The sequence below is a fragment of the Dama dama genome, chromosome 5 (assembly GCF_033118175.1).
Source record: "Dama dama isolate Ldn47 chromosome 5, ASM3311817v1, whole genome shotgun sequence".
Taxonomy (NCBI): Eukaryota; Metazoa; Chordata; class Mammalia; order Artiodactyla; family Cervidae; genus Dama; species Dama dama.
Window position 1 is genome coordinate 82633030 of NC_083685.1, and position 26190 is coordinate 82659219.

A 26190-nucleotide genomic window follows, 5' to 3' on the forward strand; every position below is an offset into this window, starting at 1 on the left:
ACCCCTATATATGCTGCCTACAAGAGACCCACCTCAAAGCAAGAGACACATACAGACTAAAAGTGAAGGGCTGGAAAAAAATATTTCACGCAAACGGAGACCAAAAGAGAGCAGGAGTCGCAATACTCATATCAGATAAAATAGACTTTCAAATAAAGGATGTGAAAAGAGACAAAGAAGGACACTACATAATGATCAAAGGATTAATGCAAGAAGAAGATATAACAATTATAAATATATATGCACCCAACATAGGAGCACCACAATATGTACGGCAAACGCTAACGAGTATGAAAGAGGAAATTAATACTAACACAATAATAGTGGGAGACTTTAATACCCCACTCACAACTATGGATAGATCAACTAAACAGAAAATTAACAAGGAAACACAAACCTTGAATGACACAATGGACCAGCTAGACCTGATTGATATCTATAGGACATTTCACCCCGAAACAATCAACTTCACCTTTTTCTCAAGTGCACACGGAACCTTCTCCAGAATAGATCACATCCTTGGCCATAAATCTGGTCTTGGAAAATTCAAAAAAATTGAAATCATTCCAGTCATCTTTTCTGACCACAGTGCAGTAAGATTAGATCTCAATTACAGGAAAAAAATTGTTAAAAATTCAAACATATGGAGGCTAAACAACACGCTTCTGAATAACCAACAAATCATAGAAGAAATCAAAAAGGAAATCAAAATATGCATAGAAATGAATGAAAATGAAAACACAACAACCCAAAACCCATGGGACACTGTAAAAGCAGTGCTAAGGGGAAGGTTCATAGCATTACAGGCTCACATCAAGAAACAAGAAAAAAGCCAAATAAATAACCTAACTCTACACCTAAAGCAATTAGAGAAGGAAGAAATGAAGAACCCCAGGGTTAGTAGAAGGAAAGAAATCTTAAAAATTAGGGCAGAAATAAATGCAAAAGAAACTAAAGAGACCATAGCAAAAATCAACAAAGCTAAAAGCTGGTTTTTTGAAAAAATAAACAAAATTGACAAACCATTAGCAAGACTCATTAAGAAGCAAAGAGAGAAGAACCAAATTAACAAAATTAGAAATGAAAATGGAGAGATCACAACAGACAACACTGAAATACAAAGGATCATAAGAGACTACTACCAGCAGCTCTATGCCAATAAAATGGACAACTTGGATGAAATGGACAAATTCTTAGAAAAGTATAACCTTCCAAAACTGAACCAGGAAGAAATAGAAGATCTTAACAGACCCATCACAAGCAAGGAAATCAAAACTGTAATCAAAAATCTTCCAGCAAACAAAAGCCCAGGACCAGATGGCTTCACAGCTGAATTCTACCAAAAATTTAGAGAAGAGCTAACACCTATCTTACTCAAACTCTTCCAGAAAATTGCAGAGGAAGGTAAACTTCCAAACTCATTCTATGAGGCCACCATCACCCTAATTCCAAAACCAGACAAAGATGCCACAAAAAAAGAAAACTACAGGCCAATATCACTGATGAACATAGATGCAAAAATCCTTAACAAAATTCTAGCAAACAGAATCCAACAACATATTAAAAAAATCATACACCATGACTAAGTGGGCTTTATCCCAGGAATGCAAGGATTCTTTAATATCCGCAAATCAATCAATGTAATACACCACATTAACAAATTGAAAGATAAAAACCATATGATTATCTCAATAGATGCAGAGAAAGCCTTTGACAAAATCCAACACCCATTCATGATTAAAACTCTCCAGAAAGCAGGAATAGAAGGAACATACCTCAACATAATAAAAGCTATATATGACAAACCCACAGCAAGTATCACCCTCAATGGTGAAAAATTGAAACCATTTCCCCTGAAATCAGGAACAAGACAAGGGTGCCCACTCTCACCACTACTATTCAACATAGTTTTGGAAGTTTTGGCCACAGCAATCAGAGCAGAAAAAGAAGTAAAAGGAATCCAGATAGGAAAAGAAGAAGTGAAACTCTCGCTGTTTGCAGATGACATGATCCTCTACATAGAAAACCCTAAAGACTCTTCCAGAAAATTACTAGAGCTAATCAATGAATATAGTAAAGTTGCAGGATACAAAATTAACACACAAAAATCCCTTGCATTCCTATATACTAACAATGAAAAAACAAAGAGAAATTAAGGAAACAATACCATTCACCATTGCAACAAAAAGAATAAAATACTTAGGAATATATCTACCTAAAGAAACAAAAGACCTATACATAGAAAACTATAAAACACTGATGAAAGAAATCAAAGAGGACACAAACAGATGGAGAAACATACCATGCTCATGGATTGGAAGAATCAATATTGTCAAAATGGCTATTCTACCCAAAGCAATCTATAGATTCAATGCAATCCCTATCAAGCTACCAACGGTATTTTTCACAGAACTAGAACAAATAATTTCACAATTTGTATGGAAATACAAAAAACCTCGAATAGCCAAAGTAATCTTGAGAAAGAAGAATGGAACTGGAGGAATCAACCTGCCTGACTTCAGACTATACTACAAAGCCACAGTCATCAAGACAGTATGGTACTGGCACAAAGACAGAAATATAGATCAATGGAACAGAATAGAAAGCCCAGAGATAAATCCACGAACCTATGGACACCTTATCTTTGACAAAGGAGGCAAGGATATACAATGGAAAAAAGACAACCTCTTTAACAAGTGGTGCTGGGAAAACTGGTCAACCACTTGTAAAAGAATGAAACTAGAACACTTTCTAACACCATACACAAAAATAAACTCAAAATGGATTAAAGATCTAAATGTAAGACCAGAAACTATAAAACTCCTAGAGGAGAACATAGGCAAAACACTCTCCGACATAAATCACAGCAAGATCCTCTATGACCCACCTCCCAGAATATTGGAAATAAAAGCAAAACTAAACAAATGGGACCTAATGAAACTTAAAAGCTTTTGCACTACAAAGGAAACTATAAGTAAGGTGAAAAGACAGCCCTCAGATTGGGAGAAAATAATAGCAAATGAAGAAACAGACAAAGGATTAATCTCAAAAATATACAAGCAACTCCTGCAGCTCAATTCCAGAAAAATAAATGACCCAATCAAAAAATGGGCCAAAGAACTAAACAGACATTTCTCCAAAGAAGACATACAGATGGATAACAAACACATGAAAAGATGCTCAACATCACTCATTATCAGAGAAATGCAAATCAAAACCACAATGAGGTACCATTACACGCCAGTCAGGATGGCTGCTATCCAAAAGTCCACAAGCAATAAATGCTGGAGAGGGTGTGGAGAAAAGGGAACCCTCTTACACTGTTGGTGGGAATGCAAACTAGTACAGCCGCTATGGAAAACAGTGTGGAGATTTCTTAAAAAACTGGAAATAGAACTGCCATATGACCCAGCAATCCCACTCCTGGGCATACACACTGAGGAAACCAGATCTGAAAGAGACACGTGCACCCCAATGTTCATCGCAGCACTGTTTATAATAGCCAGGACATCGAAGCAACCTAGATGCCCATCAGCAGATGAATGGATAAGGAAGCTGTGGTACATATACACTATGGAATATTACTCAGCCGTTAAAAAGAATTCATTTGAACCAGTCCTAATGAGATGGATGAAACTGGAGCCCATTATACAGAGTGAAGTAAGCCAGAAAGATAAAGAACATTACAGCGTACTAACACATATATATGGAATTTAGAAAGATGGTAACGACAACCTTATATGCAAAACAGAAAAAGAGACACAGAAGTACAGAACAGACTTTTGAACTCTGTGGGAGAAGGTGAGGGTGGGATGTTGTGAAAGAACAGCATGTATATTATCTATGGTGAAACAGGTCACCAGCCCAGGTGGGATGCATGAGACAAGTGCTCGAGCCTGGTGCACTGGGAAGACCCAGAGGAATCGGGTGGAGAGGGAGGTGGGAGGGGGGATCGGGATGGGGAATACGTGTAAATCTATTGCTGATTCATATCAATGTATGACAAAACCCACTGAAAAAATTAATACATTAATTAATTTAAAAAAAAATTGAGAAGTTTTGGAAAACATTTAAAGGAAAGTGAATAGAAAGCTGAAATCACAAAACTAGTAGGTTTTTTTGTTTGTCATTGTTGTTTTGTTGCTAAGTCGTTTCTGACTCTTTTGTGACCCCATGGACTATTTGTGTAGCCAGCCAGGATCCTCCGTCTATAGGATTTTCCAGGCAGGAATACTGGAGTGGACTGCCATTTCCTTCTCCAGGGGATCTTCCTGGATCAGAGACAGAAGCAGCGTCTCCTGTATCGGCAGGCGGATTCTTTACCACTGAGCCACCAGGGAACAGTACATATAATTATCAGCACAAGTATGTTTTAAAAATCAAACTCTCTCAGGAGGGCACCAGTACCAAGTACCACTCCGTCACTCATGAAGAGCAGACCACAGAACCTGCCGGTGACAGAAGTAGCCAGGGGAAACACCAGCGGGGGTGCAGGACAGCAGGGCAGCGCCCAGCAGAGGCAGGCAACGTAAGCTGTGCGGGCTCACAGGGGGTATCTGGACACTCTGAGAATCAACAGGCAGAGGATGAGGAGAGCAAGATGCAAGACGGGGAGGAGTGCGGGAACTTCCCTGGAGGTCCAGTGGTTACGATTCTGTGCTCTCAATGCAGGGGGCGTGTGTTGGATCCCCGGTCAGGGAACCAAGATCCCACGTGCCACATGGTAGGGCCAAAAAAAGATGAAGTAAAGGTCTCTGCAAAGAGCTAGAGGGCTTGTGTAAGTTGGCACAAGAAGCACTGTGCCGATATGATTACTCTTGTCATAAAATCATGCTACATTAAAAAAATTTAAAATTTTTTAAAATAAAAATCAAATTCTCACTAGATACCCAGGAAATACCAATATCAAGAACACAACCACCTATAAAGGCAAATCAAAGTAAAATATTTTACCAAAATTAACTAAATACAAATATGATGTGTAACCATCTAGAATTCTAATATGTATAAATTTAGCAATGGAAGAAAAATTATGTTCCTTTACTTACAGGGGATAGTAAATCCTGATACATCTGAACACACTGGACATATGGTCCACAATAAAAGAATTATGTGTACTTTTCTAATCAACTTTTCCAGTTCACATCAGTGAATATTAAGCATTTGTTATCAGTATTATACACTATATCCTTACTGAACAAAACTATTACACCTCAAAACATCACTAATCAATTCTTTTCTTCTCAGATCACAACCTTATCTTCCAGCAAGCGTGCTCAACTATTTGCTTTGTGGTTCGCTCTCTAACTTCATTAGGACCTCCAACCCACTGAAGCCCTGCCTTCTCCCTCCTCTTCAGGCCCCTCTTGTATATCTAGTCTCCTCCTGCCTTAGCAGTCTTTGGTCAGTCATCTCAGTAACTTCTGTCAGTCATCCACATTCTCTTATCCCTTTGTGAGATCTCTGCATGGCACCCAACCAGCAAAACCTCAATCCTAGATGAAACCAACCAGTCCACCACCCTAGTATACTCCACGGCAACCAAGAATCACTAGAGAAAATCACACAATGAGACACAATTGTCACCACTATAAATTATCTCCACAAACCTCAACTGAGCCTTCAAAACTGCACAACGAATGTACTCAATTTTCTGAAACTTCTTTTACAATTTCAATGACTTTCTTAAAGTGTTCTCCAAGCCCTGACTCCACCCAATCTCTCCTTACTCAGCAGATAATGTGTCTCATATACGGCACAAGGAATCTAGAAACTTTCTGTTGCCAAAGACCTACATGCATCTGTAACACTCACTCTCTTCTCATTCCACTCTATGACACACAATTGTCTTTCCTTTTGTCTAAAGTAAATCACTCTGCGAGGGGGGAGGGGAGGGTGGGATGAATTAGGAGATTAGGACTCTTTGCGACCCCACAGACTATACATATACAGTCCGTGGAATTCTCCAGGTCAGAATCCTGGAGTAGGTAAGCCTTTCCCTTCTCCAGGGGATCTTTCCAACCCTGGGATGGAACCCAGGTCTCCCGCATTGCAAGCGGATCCTTTACCAGCTGAGCCACAAGCGAAGCCCATAAATACACGACCATGTGTAAAATAGCTAGTGGAAACTGCAGTGTACCACAGGGAGCTCAGCTGGGTGCTCCGTGATGACCTAGAAGGGTGGGTTGGTGGAGAGAGGGGGGGTGTGGGCCGGACATTCAAGAGAGAGGGGATACATGTCAACATATCGCTAAATCACTGCGTTACACAGCAGAAACTAACGCGACACTGCAAAGCAATTACACTCCAGTAATGTTTAAAGTGAGGAACCTCCAGTCTGACGAGGGAGACAGATGTACAAGCTGATGGCTCTAAAACAGCATGAAAAAGGCAACAATAAATGTAGGGCAGAGGAGACTACCGTCATGGAGAGATGATAAAGTTGGAGTACAAAGAGAGACTTCACAGAGCCTCAATGACCTAGAGTTTTAAAAGATGAATAGAACTTTTCCAAACAAACAAAAATAAAGTAAATCACTCTGCTTTGGATCCCATTCTCACTCATCTTCTCAGGGCTCTTTATCTAATCCTTCCTTTCCTGTATCTCCCATTCTTTCCACATACTGTATACTCCCAATGAGTATTTAAACATGATAAAGTATCTCCAATCTTTTAAAATTTTTCAAATAAATCAATACCAGTGAATTTTAGATATAAATGACAAAGCTAAAATTAACAAAACACTAGAGGAACACTGTAGAAATGTATTTTCATGATTATGGTACAAGGAAAAAACTTCACAGCAGGGCACAAAAAATTCCTAGTATAAAAAACTGGCAAATTCTACTACATTAAGTTTATTACATTAAAACGGAGAATTTCTGTTTCTCATGAGCCACCCTGACTGGGAGAGTGAAAAGCCAAGTCAGAGCCTGGGAGAAGAGACAATTATAACCGCACAAGGATTTGTCTAATTCACATACATACATACATATAGTTGCTAAGTCATGTACAAATTAAAAATAAAAAAAAATAAAGAAACAAATTAAAAATCAGTATGAAAAAGGCAGGTCATTAGAAAACTAGGCAGGAGACATAAAAAAAAACACTTCAAAAATAGGATATTTAAATCAATCATCAGTGAACATGAAAACTGGCTCAACCTCATTTGTAATCAAGGAAGTGTTAATTAAAACCACAATGACAAAACCAAGAGTTGGCAGGATATGGAGTGAAGAGGCTGCTTATTTAGTGCTAGTAAATATAAATCAGTATAACCACTTGGGAAAACAGACAATATATACTCAGGTTGAAGATCCCATGCCCTTTGACCAAGTAGTTCCACTCTAGGTATAAAAACTCATTAGAAGCCTCAGCACAGATATACCAAGAGACAAGAATACCTACCACAATATTACTGCAATCAACGTAGTTACAGCTGAAATCAACCCAAACTCCATCAAGAGGAGAAAGGACAAGCACAGTGGTACACGGATACAATGTATAATACAACACTACTCAGCACAGGAAAAAAATGACCTACTACCATATACCATAATATGGATGAACCTCACAGACATAATAAGCAAAAGAAGCCAGACACAAAAGCCTATATACTGAACGATTCTCTTTATATGAAATTCAGAATCACTAGGCAATTAGGTAGCAACATTCTATTTTCTACCTTAGTTATGGCTCCACAGATTTACAATGTGTAAAAATTCAGTGATCCATATTTTTGTGCTATTTATCATGATATATTTGCACAATAAATAAGGTGGGTTTGTTTTTATATTTTTGGCTGCTCCAGGGAGCATGTGCAAATCTTAGTTCCCTGAATAGGGATCAAACCTACAACCCCTGCAAAGGAATCCTGGAATCTTAACCCACCAGGGACCACCAGGGAAGTCCCTAAATAAGGGTTTTTTTAAATCATAAACCAGTAACATCCCTATCCCTTTATTTGACCTCACTATTTCCTCTCTTTCCAGGAGCTGAATTCCTTATTTATAACTGCCATCTGTTTTTCATCTCTCACTCACCCCCAATCTATTTCAGAACGTGTTTCTGCCCCAACACTCCTCCCAGGTGACTTTTACTATGGTCATCAGTAACCTTCAAGTTGTTGAATCCACTATGATTTTTTTAAGAACATCTTGTTAAGATTATTCAGCAGCTATAACCAATGCTCACCATATTCCCCGCTGGCTCATCCTTTTCTAACTGCTCTTGAAATATCAGAGTTACTCAAAGCGAATTCCTAAACTCCGTTTTCTTCTTACAGTAACCCTCCCTAAGTGACCTCATTCCAACCATTGCTTAAGTTACTCTCTGCTAGTGACTTCCTCAGTATGGGTTTTGAATGTCTCAACAGAAGATCAAATTCCACTTAAAGATCAGGATTTCCTCCCCAAACATGATCTTCCAGAGTTTCCTATTTTGGGGAACAGCATGATTATCTATCCAGATAGCAAAATCACGAACCGCCTTCTTCCTTCCCTCCAGCAATAAATCTATGAGCAAGCTTCCTAAATAGCTCTCTGCTTACACCACCACCACCTCTGTCTACAACATCTACTGCAAAAGCCTGCGTGGCTTTCTGCCTCCACCACTGTCCACCAAACTCTCTATTAGAGTCAGAGTGATCTTTTCAAAATACTCATAATGGGGAATTTCCTGGCAGTCCAGCAATGAGGATTTGGTACTCACTGCCATCGGCCCATGATTCATCCCTGGCTGGAGAAGTAAAATCCCATAAGCCAAGAGGCACAGCCGAAAAAAAAAAAACAAATAATGGTATACCTACTCACTTCCAGCCTCTACATTAGTGACTTCTCATCGCTCAAATATAAAGATCAAAATCTTTAACACAGCTCATAATCAGTAATTTTCTCTTCCTATTTTTTGGCTACAGGGCATAGCATGGGGGATCTTAGTTCCTCAAGCAGGTATCACATCCATGCCCCCTGCAGTGGAAGCACAATGTCTTAACCTCTGGACCATCAGGGAAGTCCCAGTAACTTTTTATGCTGATTTTCCTTTTACAGGAATTCACTAGCATAAAATTAATAGCACATGATTCCATATCCACCAAAATTCAGAATCATAAGCTTATTTAACTTAGGGCATAATTAATTCTCTTTTGTTACTGTTTAGTCACTCAGTCTTAAGCAAGCAATGCAAAGAAATAAAGGAAAACAACGCAATGGGAAAGACTAGATATCTCAAGAAAATTAGAGACACCAAGGGAACATTTCTTGCAAAGATGGGCAAAGTAAAGGACGGAAACAGTATGGACCCAACAGAAGCAGAAGAGATTAAGAAGTGGCAAGAATACACAGAAGAACTTTACAAAAAAAGTCTTAATGACCAGGATAACCATGATGGTGTGGTCACTCACCTAGAGACAGACATCCTAGAGCATGAAGTCACTGGGCTTTAGGAAGCATTACTACAAACAAAGCTAGTAGAGGTGATGGAATTCCAGCTGAGTTATTTCAAATCCTAAAAGATGATGCTCTTAAAGTGCTGCACTCAATATGCCAGCAAATTTGGAAAACTCAATAGGGGCCACAGGATTGGAAAAGGTCAGTTTTCTTTCCAATCCCAAAGAAGGGCAATGCCAAAGAATGTTCAAGCTACCCTACAATTTTACTTATTTCACATGCTAGCAAGGTAATGCTGAAAATCCTTCAAACTAGGCTTCAACACTACATGAACCGAGAACTTCCAGGTGTACAAGCTGGACTTACAAAAGGCAGAGGAACCAGAGATCAAATTGTCAACATCCACAGGACCATAGAGAAAGAAATGAGATTTCCAGAAAAACATGTACTTCTCCTTCACTGACTATACTAAAGCCTCTTACTGTGTGGGTCACAACAAACTGTGGAAAATTCTTCAAGAAACAGGAATACCAGAACACCTTACCTTCCTCCTGAGAAGCCTGTATGCAGGTCAAGAAGCAAGAGTTAGGACTGGACATGGAACAATGGACTGGTTCAACCTTGGAAAAGGAGTACAACAACGCTGTATATTGTCCCCTGCTTATTTAACTTATATGCAGAGTACATCATGGGAAATGCAGAGCTGGATGAAATTCAAGCTGAAATCAAGATAGCCGGGAGAAATATCAGAAACCTCAGATATGCAGATGACACCACACTAATGACAGAAAGCGAAGAGGAACTAAAGAGCCTCTTGAAGAACGTGAAAGAGTAGAGTGAAAATGTGGGCTTTTTAAAAACTCAATATTCAAAAGATGATCATTGCATCCAGTTCCATCACTTCATAGCAAATAGATGGGGAAACAATGGAAACAGTAACAGACTATTTTCTTGGGCTTCAAAATCACTGTGAATGGTTTCATGAATGAAGCCATGAAATTAAAAGACGCTTGCTCCTTGCAAGGAAAGCTATGACAAACTTAGTGTATTAAAAAGCAGAGAAATTACTTTGCCAACAAAGGTCCATCTAGTCAAAGCTATGGTTTTTTTTAGTAGTCATGTACAGATCTGAGAGTTGGACCATAAAGAAGACTGAGCACCAAACTGTGGTGTTGGAGAAGACTTCTGAGAGTCTCCTGGACAGTAAGGAGCTCAAACCAGTCAATCCTAAAGGAAATCAACCCTGAATATTCATTGGAAGGACTGATGCTAAAGCTGAAGCTCCAATACTCTGGCCATCTGACGTGAAGAGCCAACTCCCTGGAAAAGACCCTGATGCTGGGAAAGACTGAGGGCAAGTGGAGAAGAGGGTTACAGAGGATGAGATGGTTGGATGACATCGCCAACTCAATGGACATGAGTTTGAGCAAACTCTAGGAGACAGTGAAGGACAGGGAAGCTTGGTGTGGTGCAGTCCATGGGATCGCAGTCACTTAGTCGTGTCCAACTCTTTGTGACCCCATGGTCTGTAGCCCCCCAGCCTCCTCTGTCCAAGGGATTTCCTAGGCAAGAATACTAGAGTGGGCTACCATTTCCTTCCCCAAGGGATGTTCCCAACCCAGGGACTGAACCTGCATCTCCTGCAATACAGGTGGACTTTTTACCACTGAGCCATGGGAGAAGCCCAATTCTCTTTACATCTAACATTTAAATGTTCTTTTATAATATTCCATGTGCTTTGTATACACATTATCTAATCTGATGCACAAAAATCCTGTTTTATATGTAGAGCAGGAGCAGATTCATTTTATCACTGACAAGAGCAAGTCAGGGGGATTCCCGGGTTAGTACAGTGGCTAGGACTCTGTGCTCTCACTGCTGAGGGCCCAGGTTCAATGCCTGGTCAGGGAACTAACATCCCACAAGCCATGTGGTGTGGCCTTAAAGAAAAAAATTTAAAAAGGACAGGGGATTTTCCCAACCCAGGGATCAAACCCAGGTCTCCCACATTGCAGGCGGATTCTTTACCAGCTGAGCCACCAGGGAAGCCCAAGAATACTAAGTGGGTAGCCTATCCCGTCTCCAGTGAATCTTCCTGACCTAGGAATCGAACCAGGGCCTCCTGAGTTGCAGGCAGATTCTTTACCAACTGAGCAATCAGGGAAGCCCTCCTCCCCCACAGAAAAGAACAAGGTGTGGATAATTTCTTCAAAGCTGAAGAGCAATCTCAGGACTCGATACTTAGGCATCTTTGTACCACAGCTACCACCCTGATCACAGGCTGTCACTTTCAGAAGGGGCGCAAATGTCACATATAAAACCCTGAGGTCATTATACAAAAATCGCCTTTCTCTTCCTTTAGGTTCTGCTTAGTCACCTGAGCTATTTTTCTTTCTCTGGATGGTGGTAGCGCAGACTGCATTACTTTTGAGTGAAGCTCTTAATTTTGTAAAAATTTTAGGTTATTCTTCAAAACTGTTACAGCTTTAAGTAATCCTTATTCTTTGACTTTATATCTTCTATCATACCATCACTGGTTATTCTATAACTGCTCTTTACCTTTCTCATTGGTTTCTTTTTTCTCCCCTAAATATGGACTTTACAGTTTTTCCTATAGAGACATGTAGCATTTCCTCTGTGATTTTAAGTTAACTACAACATTCTCCTTTGATTCACTCATCCTTCAACAACATGTCTCGCTTCAGTGAGAACATAGTTATGGCTGCCAAGGAGGAAAGAGGTAGAGGAGAAAAGGATTGGGAGTTTGGCACTAGTAGATGAAAATTATTATGTATAGGATGGATAAACAATAAGGTCCTGCTTTATAGCACAGGGAATTAAATTCGATATCCTGTGATAAACCATCATGGAAAAGAAAATGAAAAAGAATGTATAGATATGTATAACAATCACTTTGCTATACAGAAGAAATTAACACAACACTGTAAATCAACTATATTTCTATAAAATTTTTTCACACTCTATCTTATTTGTTAACCTCACCTATGAGCACACTCAGTACACTCTCCCTCCTTAGAAAAATGTTTGCACGTGGGAGGGGGAGAGGGGGATACTGGATTTTCTGCTCGCCTCAAAAATTGAGGTGTAAAGTGAAATAAAATCTTTCCTCCCAAACCAGCTTCTTCTGTATTTCACATGCATGTTGACAGCAGCAATATTCTACCAACACATAGTCTAAAAACTGGAAATTCACTTTTAGTAGATGCTAATAGGTGAATGAGGGGCTTCCCAGGTGGCGCAACGCTGAAGATTCTGCCTGCCAATGCAGGAGATGCAGGTGGTATGCATTTGATTACTGGGTCGGGAAGATCCCCTGGAAGACGGAATGGCAACCCACTCCAATATTCTTGCCTGGAGAATTCCATGGACAAAAAAGCCTGGCGGGCTACAGTCCATGGGGTCACAAAGAGTTGGACACAACTGAGTGACTGAGAGCATACCCGTGCACACAACAGCTGAATGAGGATCAAGGCTGAAATGTTAATTTTAGCCAGAAGATCCCGTGTGCAAAGATTCCAAGGTATAAAAAGTTCTCTGCTTTTAGTGACTTTTGAAAGGCAAGTGAGGTTAAAGTATAGATATTGAAGTGTCATAGTTAGATGGGAAATGATTAAGAGTTTGAGGCATTTGGGGACATCTAAGTGTAGATGTCCAGGAGGAAGCTGAAATGGGGACCCAGGCACACTAGAGCCACAGAGGCTTACAGCCTCTACTGTCTTTGCATGCCTCACACACTTCCTACTCTATAGCTCCTCCCTTCCTGATAACTGATCTTGCCCGCCCCCTGCATCTAGCACAGGGACAGGCACACACCTGCTGAGCCGATTCCGGTGCCACATCCTCGGCCACTGCGGCCATTCCAGTAACTGGAAGGTAATCCAGACTGAGCATGCTGGATTGCCCAATGGACTCTTTTTCCCTCTCTGATCATAAAGCTATGAACTGAGAGCTTTGAGCAATCACTGCTCCAACCTCGTTAGAGAAGTTGGAGAAGAGAAGTAAGCATCAGAGAGGAGCAGTGAGAAGTGAAAGACTCAAGGGATTGAGCCACTATGCTTCCCAGCCATCAGAGTAAGTTTAAAAAGAATTCCGTAAAAAAAAAAAAAAAAAAGTGCTCGGGCCTGGTGCACTGGGAAGACCCAGAGGAATCGGTGGAGAGGGAGGTGGGAGGGGGGATCGGGATGGGGAATACGTGTAAATCTATGGCTGATTCATATCAATGTATGACAAAACCCACTAAAAAAATAAATAAATAAATAAAGGGAAAAAAAAAAAAAGAATTCCCTATGGAAAACAGCATGGTGGTTTCTCAAAAAATTAAAAAGAACTTATGAGCCAACAATTCCACTTATGGGTATTACTCAAAAAGAACTGAAAGCAGGGACTCAAAAAGTTATTTGTAAAAATAATTGTTAAAAGCAGCATTCTTTGTAAAGCCAAAGGGTGGAAGCAACCCAAATGATCACCTATGAAAAGATAAAATGATAAAAAAAAAAACAATTTCACACAGACTTAAAAAAAAAAAAGGAAGTTTAGACACATGCATGATATCACTGAATGATGCCACTTATGAAGTGGCTTAAGTACCTCCGACTCAGAGACAAAGTAGAATGGTGGTTGCCTGGAGTTAGTGAGAAGGAGAGAATGTAGAGTTGTTTAATGGGTATAGTTTCAGTTTTACAAGATAAAAACAGCTCTGGAGATTGGTTGTGTAACAGTGTGAATGTATTTACAACTATAGATCAGTACACTCAAAAATGGTTAAGACAGTAAATTTTATGTTAAGCACATTTTACCACAATTAAAAACTTTTTTTTCCTTAAACTGATCACATGCAACTAAAAAAAAAAATCCTGTTGAATAGAAAACTTGATATCTAAGTATATTCTTAAACCTTGATATTAGAACTGACCACCTCAGGATGGTAAGAGTTACCCCGCACAGGCTAGAAAGTTGGCAGCTCCTATCCTGGAGCCAACCAGCTGATTAAACCTGATGTGTTTTGGGACTCACACCACATGCGGACCTTTAGAGAATGTGACAGAAAATGTCAGGATATTAACTTGCTTTGGCTACTTCTTACACCTTTTTCAGTACAGTGAGTGCCTCAAGAAAAACAATCTTGGGTATAAACGAGACTGCCTGAAAGCGGAAACAAAACGATAACCATGACACAAAGCGCCTTAATCCTCCTTTCTATTAAACTCCAACAGTCGCAGTTTCCACTGGACACCAAGCCAGATTAGGAATGGAGATACCTAAAAGGATTCAGGAAAGGAGAATCCCAATAACCCAGATTCCTCAGAAGTATCTCTCCTATAAGTTGTTGCCTACTCCACTCCCAACTCTGATAAGCCCATAATCAAATGGGCTGCAACCCTGCAGAAAGGGGCCAAGCAGCACCACTTAGTAATTTCATGAAGAAAAGCAGAGCTCTCAGGCCTGTTGGAATAAACAGAAAGGAATCACCAGAGCACAGTTCAATTCAAAGACTGCAAGTTTTAAATTAATAGCTAATAGAGTTTCATTAATATTATAAAATAACTTAAATCTATGGACAGGTAAAAGACTTCTAAATTGTTTTGCCAGAAAAAACTCCAAGTCTAGCAAAGAGAAGCCTAAATACCTAACACAATCTCTGGGTACCCAACTGCTCTACAAAGAAACAGGCCGCTGAGCTACTTTGGCTGCAGCCAGAAGCAGCCTCTCCACTGTCTGCCTTATGGTGTCATGAAAGACAAAAGGCAATGATCAAGGAATTGCATCCCAGCTGCAGAAGATAAAAGCAGGGAATGACAGGTTGGCTGATCAAGAATCTCTAATGCGATGGAAAAGTGGTAGAGCTAGTGGTAAAGAACCTGCCTGCCTGACGCCAGAGATATAAGAGACGTGGCTTCAAACTGTGGGTCAGGAAGGTCCCCTGGAAGAGGGCATGGCAACCCACTACAGCATTCTTGCCTGGAGAATCCCATGGACAGAGGGGCCTGGAGGGCTACAGTTCAAATACTCTGAAAGAGGCAGATATAACTGGAGCAACTTAGCGCACACACACACGGCCTTCTTCAGAGATGCTGGACTTGCAGCCAGTAAGCCCTACTTTTTCCTTCCCATGCCAAATTTTCTTTCAATTATAAATATCTCAGAAGGTCTGCCACACAAACAGCTAAATAAAACATTCCTAAACAAAGAACACAAATCCAAGAAATGCTGTAAGAGACTGGGGAAGTTAAGGAGAATCAAATATCTTGGTAATATTTACTATGGCTTTAAAACACACACATACATGTGTGCACATGCACAGACACCCCTAGGGCCTGAGATGATAAAAAGAATATCCATAAAAATCTCGGACAAATTTTCATACACTATCAATATGATATAGAAAGGAGAGGCCAAAGTATATGGGTGCGTGCTAAAGTATTTAAAAAGAAGATGTATAAATTTAAAAGCTTAATAAATCAACTAAGATACAGGATACTCTTAAGGACGACCATTTTAAGTTCAACAGAACACAAAGTCCTAAACAAGTGATATCCATCTACATTTCCAGATGCAAATGCATTGTACTTCAGTAATGTAAAGGCTTTATAAAGTATTATTACCCCAGCAATTCTTATTTGCTGTTAAAAAAAAACTTTCCTAAAGATTATTTTGATGACATTTTTAAAGTTAATTTTGTGAATTTTTTTTTTTTTAACCATGTCATGAGGCTTGTAAAATTTTACTTCCCTGACCCGGGATTGAAGCTGGGCCCCAGACAGTGAGAGTATAAAGCCCTAACCACTGGACTGCCAGGAATGTCCCAATTATGTGATTTTTTTTTAAGTCATTTTACTGCTGACATAAACTTTTTAAAAATCAATTATTTTTAACATTCTGCATATGCTTTATAATTTTTTGCTCTTGTCTAATATTTTCAAGACCATGACCACATTTCTTTTCTTATTAAATCAAGAAAGTCCTCTAATACATTCTGACATCCACAAAGCAAATACACTTGCAAAAGAGAAAAGAGTCTGAATTCATCAGGAAATGGTGACAGGAAACAAAAGACGACAAACATGTAAGTAGTTCTTAATAAAGAAGGGAAAAGAAGAAAGAAAAGGAAGAAGAATATACTAGTAACAAGGAAATTTGACAGTCATGAAGAGAAAGGAAATTTTAAATATAAAAAGCTTTCAGAGAGAAATACTGTAGCAAAAGGTTATATATCATAAATAATCACCTATACTAATGAATGTGTTATTCCCCACAGAGGGCATAACAAGTTGCCATTTAAACAAACCACGTGACAGAGAATCAAATCCAAAAGAAACTGATTTGCAGAAGTGACAGCCTCCCGCATCCTAGACAGTAGTTTATGAAGGAAAATGCGGAATCTTAAACGTCTCAGAGGAGACAAAGACTCAAGAGTAAGGTATCCATCAATGTCCAACTAGGAAATGAAAACAACTCAGGGTATTCATAATTGGGAATTTAATACAGACAACTGGTTACACAGATGGTGGCCTACTGAATTAGCAACAGCAGGAAGCCAATTCCACCCCTAAGCTAGGAAAACAGGGAGGGAAAGCAGGGTGCCGGGGTCACCCCGCAGAAAGGCAAGCAGAGCTGCCCAGAGCAAGAGAGAAGCACAGAGGAAATGCGGCAGCCAACAGAGGGAGAGGGGATAATACTCTCCCTTTCTCCCATCCTCCCTTTCGATCTCCTACCAGTGCCCCCCAAACTCAGCCAGGAGAGAACAGACAAGAAGCAGCCCTTTGCAAGAGGGAGCAGGAAGGAGCAATGACATGGAAGGAAGGTGTCTGAGAACAAACAGGCCTTAGACGGGCATAAATTCTGCTCAGGAATATAATGTTTTAAAAAACTAATTTCCCGTTTATTTACTTATTTGGCTACACCAAGCTTGGGCTTCCCTCATAGCTCATTTGGTAAAGAATCTGCCTGCAACACAGGAGGCCTGGGTTCGATTCCTGGGTCAGGAAGAGCCCCTGGAGAAGGAAATGGCAACCCATTCCAGTATTCTTGCCTGGAGAATTCCATGGACAGAGGAGCCTCAATCCATGGGATCACAAGAGTCAGACATTACTTAGCGACTAAAGCAAACTACCACCACCACCAAGCCTTGCTTGCAGCATGCAGGATCTTCAGCTATGACACTCGAACTCTTAGTTGCAGCATGTGGTATCTAGTTCCCTAACCAGGGACTGAATCCCGGCCCCCTGCACTGGGAACAGAGTCTTAGCCACTGGACCACCAGGGAAGTCCAGAAAAATATTTGAAAGTCTAAAAAGTTCAACACTAATTACTACTGTGCAGTTATAAATCCCATACAACTGACCAAACTTGAATTAACAAAACTTTTTTTCTAAGAAATTGTTATCTTACTTGGATTTAAAGTTTAAGGCTAAAAAAAAAAATAGTTTAAGGCTAGGTACTACATGTACAATGACTCTAAGACTTCTACAATACAATATTAATGCTAATCAAGTTTCTATAGCTGAATATTACTTTTAGATTAAAAATAAATGTTTTTTGAAAACTTAAAAAGTCATTTTAAGAGAAAGTAACCTGACAAAAGGTAAGGGTTCTCTTCTTGGAATCAGGTCAACCTCAAACATTTAATTCAGATGCCCCCCAAAAGTTAAAAGCATACCATTTAAATCTGCATTTTCAAATCTGACCCAGACTATTTTCTCCTTTTCTTCTGTTAGAGGTGTTCCACTGTAAGCCTGTATAGTAAACAGAAACATTTGAATGAAAATGTTTTATAGCACGAATACTACTGATGTTCAAAACAAAGAGTAATTGAACCCCTCCAACCTCACCAATTCTACATCTTAAGAACTGGCACATTTGTAATATTTTTATTTTCAAAGAAAGCTATCCAGGAGTCTATAATCTTGGTCAGGAAAGGGTTTATAGCCTAAGAACTGCAGAAACCTAAAATACAATGATCAGAGTCTACTGAAAGTGTCACTATAATTCAAAGACACTCAAAAAACTAATCTCCTATTCTGGTCAACAAATAAAGCTGAAGAAATAAACCAAACTACCACACATATCGATTTAGTTTCCAAGTGTTTATGATCAGGCAATTATACTCTCCCTAAAATTGTCAAGATCATTACTTTCTGCTAACCACCAGTTCCAGGTGGAGGGTGCAGGCCAGAGTTGGGGATGGAAAAAACATACTACTTTTTCAGTCTCTTATCTGGCCTCTAGACCCAGCCCATAAGCTTTCTTACAAGCCCACAAGGGTCACAAAGATAAGCATAAACGACTGTGAAGTCACTGTGAGAGTATCAACAGTATCCACCAGCATTCTTTTTAAAGTGAACCATTTTTAAAGTTTTTATTGAATCTGTTACAATATTGTTTCTGTTTTATCTTTTGGTTTTTGGTTGTGAGGAAAGGGGAATCTCAGCTCCCTGACCAGGGACTGAACCTGCACCGTCTGAACCGGAAGGTGAAGTCCTAACCACCGGACCACCAGGGAAGTCTCCCGTCAGTATTCAAAGGGAGTCATCGCTCCACAAAGCAAATGCTTCTATTTAAAAGTACCTAGATTTTCTAGGTTGTATATACTTGCAAGCACTGATGATGTCAATAGAATGCTGCAACACATTCAGTTATAAAGTTCTACTCAGTTCACAGAAGTTATTTAATATAAACTATATCGAAAGCTTACAAAAACTACTATCTCACATGTAATCTGTGTTATACACGACTTGCTTTAAATTTCCACGTCATTTTACAGACTTTTTCTGTACTATACAATGTTATTGGCCACTAAAGATATTACTAAAAGACAGGATCATTTTAACAGTAGGTTTAGTAAACAAAAAGAAAATGTTATCTTACATATTCATGTGATTTCAATTGTCTTTGTTTAAAAAAAAAAAAAACCTGAGATATGTATAGTACAATTAATTCCTTTGAAGAAAAGGAAAATCTGTACTAGAACCAACTAATTCATCTACTTTATCTTCAACTATCTCATCCTCATCTTCCTCTTCTTCCTCTGTCTTGCTCTCTTATCCTTGAATACTCTTCTTGGAAATTCCCTGGGTGTCCAGTGGTTGAGAACCACCTTCAATGCAGGAGAGGCAGGTTCAGTCCCTGGTTGGGGAACTAAGATCTCACATGCTGCAGCGGCAACTAAGACTCAGTGCAGCCAAAAATAAAAAATCTTTAGAAAAAAGAAAAAAAAAAAACTTTCCCTATTAAAAATAAAGTTCTCACCTGGGAATAATTTTAGATTATTAAACATAGCACCAAGAGTTCTCATATACCAGTCAACCAATTTCATCTACGATTAACTATCTAATCTAACCAAACCTTACCTTACCATGGCACCTCTGTCAAAACCAATGACTAACACGGGTGCTTTACTACTAATTAAGCCCCAGTCGCTATTGGGATCTCAGCAGTTTTTCCACTAATGTCGTTTCTCTGCTCCAGGACTCAACCTAGGATACCACGCTGCATTTAGGACGACCCTTTTTTCCTTGTCAGGCTCTCCATTAACCTGGTAAAGTGACAACACATTTCCAAATCTTCTTCCATTTGGCGTAAAGCTGCTTGGGTGTGTGCACTAAGTCACTTCAGTTTGAACTGTAGCCCACCAGGCTCCTCTGTCCATGGGATTCTCCAGGCAAGAATACTGGAGTGGCTTGCCATTTCCTCCTCCAGGGGATCTTCCCAAACCAGGAACCAAACCCACCTCTCCTGCACTGCAGGCGAATTCTTTACTGCTGACCCACCAGGGAACCCTTAAGGCAGCTTATCACCTCCTTAATCAACATTCTCCCAATTCCTCTGCAACATCTGCACGATGCTCTCCTTTGACTTCTGGCCAACAGGCAGCATGAAACAAGGTTAAAAGAGGCTTTTCAGTGGATTGGGATTCTTAAGACTTCTTCTCTTTCCCCTTCGGGGAGACACAAGACTTTCACAAGGCTTGCATACTTTTGCTACGTCTTCAAGTTTTCATCTCTCCTCAGCAGACATACTGCTCTTTACTAAGCATTTTTGAGAAAATTCTATGAAGTTGACTGAAGCGTCCTGTGTGCCTTCTTGCAGGTTGGCATCTAGAAGGCATGTGACATCATGTCATTCTGCCTCCCAGCTTTCGATGATATCCTTTATTCATGTTTGAGTATTTTATTGTCAGTGAAGCACAGACTCATGGGGTGCTGATTCAGGTTTTTTCTTTTTTTTTTTCTGACACGTACACACTGCTTTATTTATTTGGCTGCACTGGTCTTCACTGCTGCACACAGGCTTTCTCTAGTTGTGGACAGTGGAGCTACTCTCTAGTTGCAGTATGCAGGCTCTTGCTGCAGTGGCTTCTCTTGCTGCGGCGCACAGGCTCTAGGCACACGAGCTTCAGTAGTTGCGGCCCAGGGGCTCATCAGTTGTAGCCAGAGGCCCCTAGAGAGTGCAGGCTTCAGCAGTTGTGAACGGGTTCACTTGCTCCACTGCATGTGGGATCTTCCCAGACCAGGGATCAAACTGGTGTCCCCTGAATTGGTAGGCAGCTTCCTAACCACTATGCCGCCAGGGAAGGCCCCCATTCAGGTTTATCTGCTATCTTACTGTAGGTCAGTGTACTACCACATAATTTCTCCCCCAGCACTGATTTTTAGCCCTCCTTCAATCAAGATCCAACAGCACTGCTCTCTTATTTAGACTTTAAGCTTTTATCCCACTACTGATACAGGACTTGTTATTTCTCCTTTTATTCCTTATCTGGTTTCTAAAACATATACACAGTCATAAGCACAGAGCTATTACTGAATTTAAAAAAAACACAGCAACAATCACTGTAGGTGTGTTGTTTTTTCACTGAAGAGAAAATAACTTCTATTGCGTGCCCTTTGTCAAAAGTATTATTTAAATTTTAGCAAATTATTCTACAGAGACCACATATAATTTGCTTGACTATTACTGACACTTGGGCAGGCTATAATTTTATTGATTGATTTGGCTGCCCTGGGTCTTCACTGCAGCTTGTGGGATCTGGTCCCCTGACCAGGGATCTAACCCTGGCCCCTGGCCCCCTACACTGGGTGCACAGAGTTTTAGCCACTGGACCACCAGGAAAGTCCTGTGGCTACAATTTTTCACACTGAAAAATGTCAAAATTTCTCACTGAAAAGTTCTGGGCTATAACTTTTTTTCCTGAGAATTTTTTAATAAGTTTTCCTAAGTACAATTATTAAATCAAAGGGCACAGCTTAGGGTTTCTACCAGCCATCAATGACATCTGTTAAACACAGTGGGAATTCACACTATTTGTGACAGCTGAAGAAGCTGATATAAGTCTGACAACACATTTTCTCCCTTTTAGGGATATTTGGAAACCCAGAGAATAATTTTCAGGATCCATGAATTCAGTGATTCCCAGGATAAAGCAGGAGTTGGAACATAATCTCAGCAAAGATGTACCATTTTCCAAGTGGTTGAATGCCAAATGGCAGATTCTGGATTTGTTGTTGTTGTTCAGTCCCTAAGTTGTGTCTGACTCTTTGTGACCCCATGAACTCTGGCAAGGCAGGCTTCTCTATCCATCACTATCTCTCTGAGTTTCCTCAAACTCATATCCACTGAGTCAGTAATGTCATCCAACCATCTCATCCTCTGTCGTCCCCTTCTCCTCCTGCCTTCAATCTTTCCCAGCATCAGGGTCTTTTCAAATGAGTCAGCTCTTTGCATCAGGTGGCCAAAGTACTGGAACTTCAGCATCAGTCCTTCCAATGAATATTTAGGACTGATTTCCTTTAAATTAACTGGTTTAATCTCCTTGCTGTCCAAGGGACTCTCAAGAGTCTTCTCCAGCACCATAGATCAAATACATCAATTCTTCGGCGCTCAGTCTTCTTTATGGTCAAACTCTCACATCCGTACATTACTACTGAAAAAAGCACAGCTTTGACTAGACAGACCTTGGTCAGCAAAGTGATGTCTCTGGCTGTTTAAAACACTGTATACTTGGAAGACCCAGAGGAATCGGGTGGAGAGGGAGGTGGGAGGGGGAATCGGGATGGGGAATATGTGTAACTCTATGGCTGATTCATATCAATGTATGACAAAACCCACTGAAATGTTGTGAAGTAATTAGCCTCCAACTAATAAAAAAAAAAATTAAAAAAAACACTGTATAGGTTTGACATAGCTATTCTTCCAAAGAGTAAGAGTCATTTAGTTTTGTGGCTGCAGTCACTGTCTGCAGTGATTTTGGAGCGCAAGAAAATGAAATCTGACACTTTTTCCACATATCCCCCACTGATTTGCCATGAAGTGATGGAAATGGATGCCATGATCTTCGTTTTTTGAATGTTGAGTTTTAAGACAGCTTTTTCACTCTCCTTTTTCACCTTCATCAAGAAGCTCCTTAGTCCCTCTTCATTTTCTGCCATTAAAGTGGTATCATCTGCATATCTGAGGTTGTTGATATTTCTCCCAGCAATCTTGATTCCACCTTGTGATTCATCCAGTCCAGCATTTCACATGATGTACTCTGCATATAAGTTAAATGAGCAGGGTGACAATACACAGCCTTGACGTACTCCTTTCCCAATCTGGAACCAGTCCTTTGTTCCATGTCCACTTCTAACTGTTGCTTCTTATCCTTGCATACAGGTTTCTCAGGAGGCAGGTAAGTTAATGATGCAGAAGTAGATTTTTTTTTTTGGAATTCCATTTCTTTTTCTATGATCCTGCGGATGTTGGCAATTTGATCTCTTGTTCCTCTGCCTTTTCTAAATCCAGCTTGTATATCTGGAAGTTCTCCACTCATGTACTGTTGAAGCCTAACCTGAAGCATTTTCAGCATTACCTTGCTAGCCTGTGAAATGAGTGCAGTTGTGGGGTAACTTGAACATTATTTGGCATTGCTTTTCGTTGGGACTGGAATGAAAACTGACCTTTTCCTGTCCTATGACCACTGCTGAGTTTTCCAAATTTGCTGGCATAATGAGTGCATCACTGACAGCATCATCTTTTAAGATCTGAAATAGCTCAGCTAGAATTCCATCACCTCCACTAGCTTTGTTTGTAGTAAGACTTTCTAAGGCCCACTTGACTTCACACTCCAGGATGTCTGGCTCTAGTTGAGTGCCCACATCATCATGGTTAACTCGGTCATTAAGAGCTTTTTTGTACAGTTTTTCTGTGTATTCTTGCCACCTTTTCTTAACATCTTCTTCTGTTAGGTTCTTGCCATTTTCGTCCTTTATTGGGCCTATCTTTGTATGAAACATTACCTTGGTAATTCCAATTTTCTTAAAGAGATCTCTAGTCTTTCCCATTCTATTCTGGATTAAATGTGGAAAAAAGGGACCATGAGTCATCAAATCTGGTCTACCACCTGTGTTCATTGGAGAAGGAAATCGCACCCCACTCCAGTATCCTTGCCTGGAAAATCCCATGGACAGAGAAGCCTGGTAGGCTACAGTCCATGAGGTGTCAAAGAGTAGGACACGACTTAGTGACTAAACAACCTGTGTTCATAAATCAAGCTTTATTTTAATACAGCCATACCCTTTCTTTTATGTAAAATGCAGTGCTGAGCAGTTGCAGCAAAGACTATATGAGCTGCAAAACTTCTCTGGCCCTTAAAAGAAAGGGTCTGCCTGACGACTGCACAAGACCAAGAAGCTTTTTCTTTTTTAAATTTGGCTGCTCCAGGCTCAGTTGAGGCACACGGGATCTTTAGGTGAAGAATATAAACTCTGTTGCAGGATGTGGGATCTAGTTCCCTGACCAGGGATAGAACCCAGGCCCCCTGCATTGGAACCATGGAGTCTTAGCCACTGGACCACCAGGGAAGTCTCTAGACTATGAAGCCTTTAGGACAGGCACTGAGCATCCCTTAACACAGCACCCGATCGGTGGCACCTGGCTGAGTAAAGTCTGCTGCCTGAATTTTTGCTTTCTTTCCATAGTCACTAGAATAATGACTTACACAATGCAAACTTCTTAAATGACTATTCGGTTTCTTAGATCCATAACTACATCTTTACTTCCACAGGTACCTAACTCTGATCCCAATCTTCACAGTCAATTGTATAGCTTACCCCCTTCCTGATGTATAATCCTCATTAAAAACTAAGTTAATCTTCCACCTTGCACCATCATAACATTCTTGGCTAAAACCCAATCAGTTTTAGCAGCCCCCTATTTTCAATCTATTGCTCAGTCCAGTATTCTTATTTCTATAGAAAACTCTCCAACTAGTCCCTCAAAGCCTCTGATCACAGCCTCTCTCTTCCAGCTGACAAAAAACTGCTTGCTACACAGGATTTCCACAAGCACAAAAGGTGCCTTTGAAAAATTTTATATAGGGGCACTCTAACAGGAAGGCAGATTATCAAGATGTTCAAATGCTCCTTCCTTAGAACTAGCCTCATATCAAGGCTCAGGGGTTAAGATAAAGGTATAGTTTGTAGAAGACCAAGCTGGATTTTGGCCCTGATTGCTCTCTAAGCCTGGGCTTAGAGTCTCCACAGCCACAGCAACTCTGCTGCCTACCATATCCAGCTGGACAGTTTCATTCACCATCACATTTCCATTCATTTCAACTGACCCCACTTCCAATGTCCTTTGGAACTTGACTCTTTCACTCTTCCTTTGCTGTGCATTCCCTGAGCAATTAAATATTCAGCCTGTTACTACCAGGTGCAGCACTTACTGATATGTTACTACTACCTCTGTTTCAAGCCATTGACTTCCCGACTTAACCAAGTTCCTCAAGAAAAGAAAGCATTTATTTTGCCTTACAGGCCCCAGAGATCTTGCCGTCATGACCTATTTGCATCAAAGTTGACAGAATACAATAAAGGAAGACCAAATATGCCTTAATATTTTCCCTTATTTGAAGAATACAATTGGTGTAATAAAATTGAAATCTGGATTTTAGACTTTTCCAGGACCTTCTCTTAAAGCTGGGACACTGGATCTATGAATGCCCTTTTTCATCACTGCAATTACAGATACCATGGCACTGACAGCACCAGAGAAAACCAGAACCCTCCCCCTTTAGGAAGTCCACTAACCAGCAACTTCCCAAAGATACGGTTTCCCAAGAATCACCTGAGATTCTTCCTAGAGACACAAGTTACTGGAGGCCGCCTCAGATCCCCTGAGACAAACTCACTGGGAGATGGGCCTGGAAATTATTATTTTTAACAAGTGTGCCGAGTGTTACCTACGTTAATTGAAGTCTGGGTGACGGTGCACTAGAGATGATCCCAGGAGAGTTGCTCTCATTCTTTATTCTCCCAGTTACAGAGCAAACAGTAAAGGGCTTACTCTCTTAGAGTAACAAACTGTCGGTCACTCAGTTGTGTCCGACTCTTTGCAGCCCCATGGACTGCAGCCCTCCAGCCTCCTCTGTGCGCAGAATCCTCCAGGCAAGAACACTGGAGTGGGTGGCCATTCCCTTCTCCAGGGGATCCTGACCCAGGTCAAACCCAGGTCTCCCGCCACTGCACGCAAGTTCTGTACCATCTGAGCCACCAGGGAAGCCCCAGAGTAACAAGACAAGCTCTAACTGGCACAACACTACTTCAATATGAAAGTGATACAGATCTGCACTCAGTATTTGGTTAATATAATATCTCGTTAACCAAATGCAAAGCACATATTGCTTATTTCACTTTCAACAGGCAACATTTAACTAAGACAAGAGAAAGATTTTCGAAACAGAACCCCACTAGGCAGTCCCAAGCCCCATCTCTCAACTAGTACCTCACCTTGATTCCTCTTAGGAAATCAA

General features: G+C 40.4%; 1 protein-coding gene across 1 annotated transcript in view; it reads right to left on the reverse strand.

Moving 5' to 3' along the window:
- Positions 1–26190, reverse strand: part of BCAS3 (BCAS3 microtubule associated cell migration factor) — a 583611-nt gene that overhangs the window by 551421 nt on the left and 6000 nt on the right. Inside the window, exon 5 of the mRNA XM_061140731.1 lies at positions 18064–18139. Within this exon, the coding sequence (XP_060996714.1) occupies positions 18064–18139 (76 nt within the window). The remainder of the gene's footprint in view (positions 1–18063; positions 18140–26190) is intronic.